This window comes from Mizuhopecten yessoensis, unplaced genomic scaffold (assembly GCF_002113885.1).
Source record: "Mizuhopecten yessoensis strain PY_sf001 unplaced genomic scaffold, ASM211388v2 scaffold11069, whole genome shotgun sequence".
Taxonomy (NCBI): domain Eukaryota; kingdom Metazoa; phylum Mollusca; class Bivalvia; order Pectinida; family Pectinidae; genus Mizuhopecten; species Mizuhopecten yessoensis.
This window is the reverse complement of record NW_018408864.1, coordinates 1,412,304-1,415,926: the sequence shown is the minus strand read 5'-3', so window position 1 is coordinate 1,415,926 and position 3,623 is coordinate 1,412,304. Positions and strand designations below refer to the sequence as shown.

Genomic DNA, 3,623 nt, shown 5'->3' with positions numbered 1-3,623 from the left:
GTGACTTTGCATATTATGATGTAATCGAATTTGTTGAAATAGCATTCAATATTTAAAAATTACTGTGACTTTGTAGTTAGTTACTGGTCCAAATTGTAAATATATATGGTTTGAATGTTCAATTTTGCATAATGTGTATATATCTCATATTCCCAGTCGTTGTGATATACAGTGATCTAATTAATTGATTTTGTTATTTATTTCTTAATAACTAGCAGTTTTGGTATACTTAATTAGCTTATTACAAGCTACTGTTTATTTGTATTTTGTATATGTACATTTCTAGAACATGTAGTATACTTATCTTTAACTGCAATCCGTTGCTTTTTTATAATGAGTCATATGCTATTTTGTTTGCTTATCTTTCTCTTGCTTAATAAGCATGTTTTTGGAAATAAATACTCAGACCATGATTTCACTTGAAAATTTTGTATCAATTGTGTTTAATTTTGAAAATCAATTATTCAACATAATGTATAAGGTGAGTTAACAGCGAATAAGGCATGCTATATACAATAAATGCCCAGAAAGTAAACCGTGGAAGTGACGTCATCAGCAGCCATCATGTGACGCTATACCCGGACCCCGTACACACATAACGTTACACAAATCTACATGGAATTCATAATAATGTTATGCACAACAAGATCACAACATTGATGATAAAAGAGTTCATAATCAATAACGTATCAAATAAGTTTACAGAACTTTCCCGAAGAGATTCGGATAGTCTTGAATGCTGCTTTTACTCCGTGAAGAGAGAAGAATACTCTGAAAATATAAACGGGGAATATTGTCATACCAAGTATATCACTTCCAAAATAGCAAAAGTTATTATTGCATTTGGTTTTGTTTATGTGCGAGTAACAATAAGGCATTCAGATAGGCATAAAAGGCATTTAACAGTATATTGCATAAGTAATGCAATGCACAATTATTGGCGTTATACACCATATATTTCACATACGTTATACATAATATACATTACACAGATTTTTTTTTCAATTTATATTACATACATTGTATAGGTAAGACATAACATGTTCAATGTCAAGCATTATGTATCATACAATATACATTATGTATAACACATAATATAAAATATATTGTATGCTATCGATAACAGCTACAGAATATTCCTCGGGCGAGTTGCCTGTCACGTACGACTTGATTTATCCAAGTTGATATATACTAGAATGTGTGTTTAACCGTTTGTCAGCAGACACTTGGTTGTAGGCTACAGGTCGTTATATACGCGACAACTTCAGTGAAGGTGAGTACGCTTGTCATGGTGCAAGTTCGTTGTGAAGCATCACATTCATTTTTCGTTCTGAATAGTACAAGAATGCATAGAACACCTAAAAGCTAGCCCAGAAGCCTCGTTAACGTAAACCCCGTCGTATCCACCAGCTTTTTAATTCCTCACAAGCCCATATCATTTGTCACGCGAATTATACCCTATCCTATTCACTTTCTAGCCTGTAATCCCCTGAAAAAATAAATATCAGTTAAGTGCTCCTGAAAACCTCACCTGACGTACACTAACCAGCATCTTCTTTTCAAAAAGATCTGCTACTTGCCAACACCAACACTAGACTATGTTGCATATTTGTTATGCACATGCTTCTGTCTACTGCGCTTTACAAAGTCCTGTTGGGTGCCAGCCTTACCATCTCAAAACGTCTTTAATTTTAATAGCGATTTTAGGAACATAGCCTCACAAAGCCTTGCCAAGTCCTTCCACAACCAAATCTGCCCGTTAGCCCTTTTGCTAGCTAATACTATTATGTCTACTTACTCATAACCATGGACTAGTGTGCAAAGACGTTAATAAACCAGAAGGAATAAACGATAACATTAATTAATTATAGAAATTGCACGTGAGGCCTATGTAATGATAAAGTCAACATCCCACGTAGTCACAGACTTATATAGTCAATAGTCCGTGAAACCTTTTCATGGCCATCAAGACCGGGTGCCAGATCGTCGCCTCCATTAGAGAAGAGTGGGAAAAACTATTCAATCCCAACAGCAGCAAATAAAGGCCAGACTCACTTTATAATTAGCTATAAGTTATATTCCAATATAAGGTACGATCTTCCTGATAATATTAAGATAATTCATTCTAATTTACATATTTTGGTGAATAATGTAGCTTGACTTATCTTCTGGTTACCTGATGAATTGTAATTTATGTATACACTATATTGTATCCTAACTTTTGAAGTGAAATGTGTTGGCCATACGACAAGAAAACAAAATATTGTATGGTTATTTGTATTGTTAACCCCTTTCTAACAAAGCCCCGCTCTTATCTCTGTACCTTTCCAGTCAAGCTGTCGGTCCCCGTTGACGTCCGCGCCCATGTAGTACCCATTAGCTGTTTCCTCAGCCTTCTCGGGACTCATGCCAATGTTGCGAGCGATAGCAATAAGTTCGTCTTTGGTGACGTAGCCGTCCTGGTCTGCATCCTCCAGATTGAACCATTCCCGGGCAGTCGTCGCACTGTAGTTTGGTGTGGCCATCTCAGTCAGATAGTCGGGGATGAAATCGACTTCCCCGTCACCTATATTACGTGATACAATTACGTCAAATGAGTAGTGCGTTGTAGATTCTGATGACGATAATGTACAGACATTAATGTAAACACGTGTACATGTATACATTGCTCTCCATATGTACATGTACTCCCGTGTAAGACGAGTTCCAGGGGTGGCCCCTGCAGAATCAATACTTTCCACCATGTTTCGGAAACAAGGAACATTAAAGAAACCTTAATTGACCCCCCCCCCCCCCATGCAACTGTATCTATTCGTGTCTCTCATTATTATTTTGTGGAAACAAATGCAGCGGCTACATTGTTCTGTTGAACAGTGGGTTAACAATAATTTATGCCATGCAAAGATATTCCACCTGATGTTATTCATCTTGTGGATTTACCTTGTGTTGTTGAGTAATATCAAATCTAAAACGTACAACAAGTCAAGAAAGGTATGGGGATGTATAAGACATGGCGTATGCTAAGTCAAATTATGAATTCGGTGAGGAAGAGAAGAAACACATGACAAACACATTTAATCAGAAATTCTTACTATTCATAAATCTCTTGTTATTGGGTGATAGAGGCAATGAGTCTCGTTGGGTCACATGAGTATACATTTATGTGGAGGAGGTATGTGTGTGTGTAGGGGGAGGGGCACCTTACCTTTTGTTTGAACATTAGATCAGAGCAATTTGGATTGCCAACTGTTTGGCCCCTATCATCGCCGTTGAGCACAAGAAGGACGAATAACTGTATGAGTCAGCGTAATTTATTTTATGTAAACTGTATCTACTACCAAAGCGTTAAAGTGCAATCACATGTGTGTGGGTATCTGTGTGTGTGTGGGGTATCTGTGTGTGTGTATGGGTATCTGTGTGTGTGTGTGTGTGTGTGTGTATATGTGGGGGGTATCTCTGTGTGTGTGTGTGTGTGTGTGTGTGTGTGTGTGTGTGGGGTATCTGTGTGTGTATGGGTATCTGTGTGTGTGTGTGTGTGTGTGTATCTGTGGGGGGTATCTGTGTGTGTGTATGGGTATCTGTGTGTGTGTGTGTGTGTGTGTGTATATGTGGGGGGTATCTCT

At 37.6% G+C, this 3,623-nt stretch overlaps 1 protein-coding gene across 3 annotated transcripts in view; it reads right to left on the bottom strand.

Moving 5' to 3' along the window:
- Positions 1-421: 421 nt before the first annotated feature.
- The window catches only part of LOC110465335 (calmodulin-like protein 2), a 25,596-nt gene continuing 22,394 nt past the window's right edge, over positions 422-3,623 (bottom strand). For all 3 annotated transcript variants that reach the window (XM_021521081.1, XM_021521083.1, XM_021521084.1), the window contains 2 exons: positions 2,324-2,566; positions 422-771 (listed from right to left, as the gene is read on the bottom strand). In XM_021521081.1, coding sequence (XP_021376756.1) covers positions 746-771; positions 2,324-2,566 — 269 coding nt within the window. In that variant the 3' untranslated portion in view covers positions 422-745. The remainder of the gene's footprint in view (positions 772-2,323; positions 2,567-3,623) is intronic.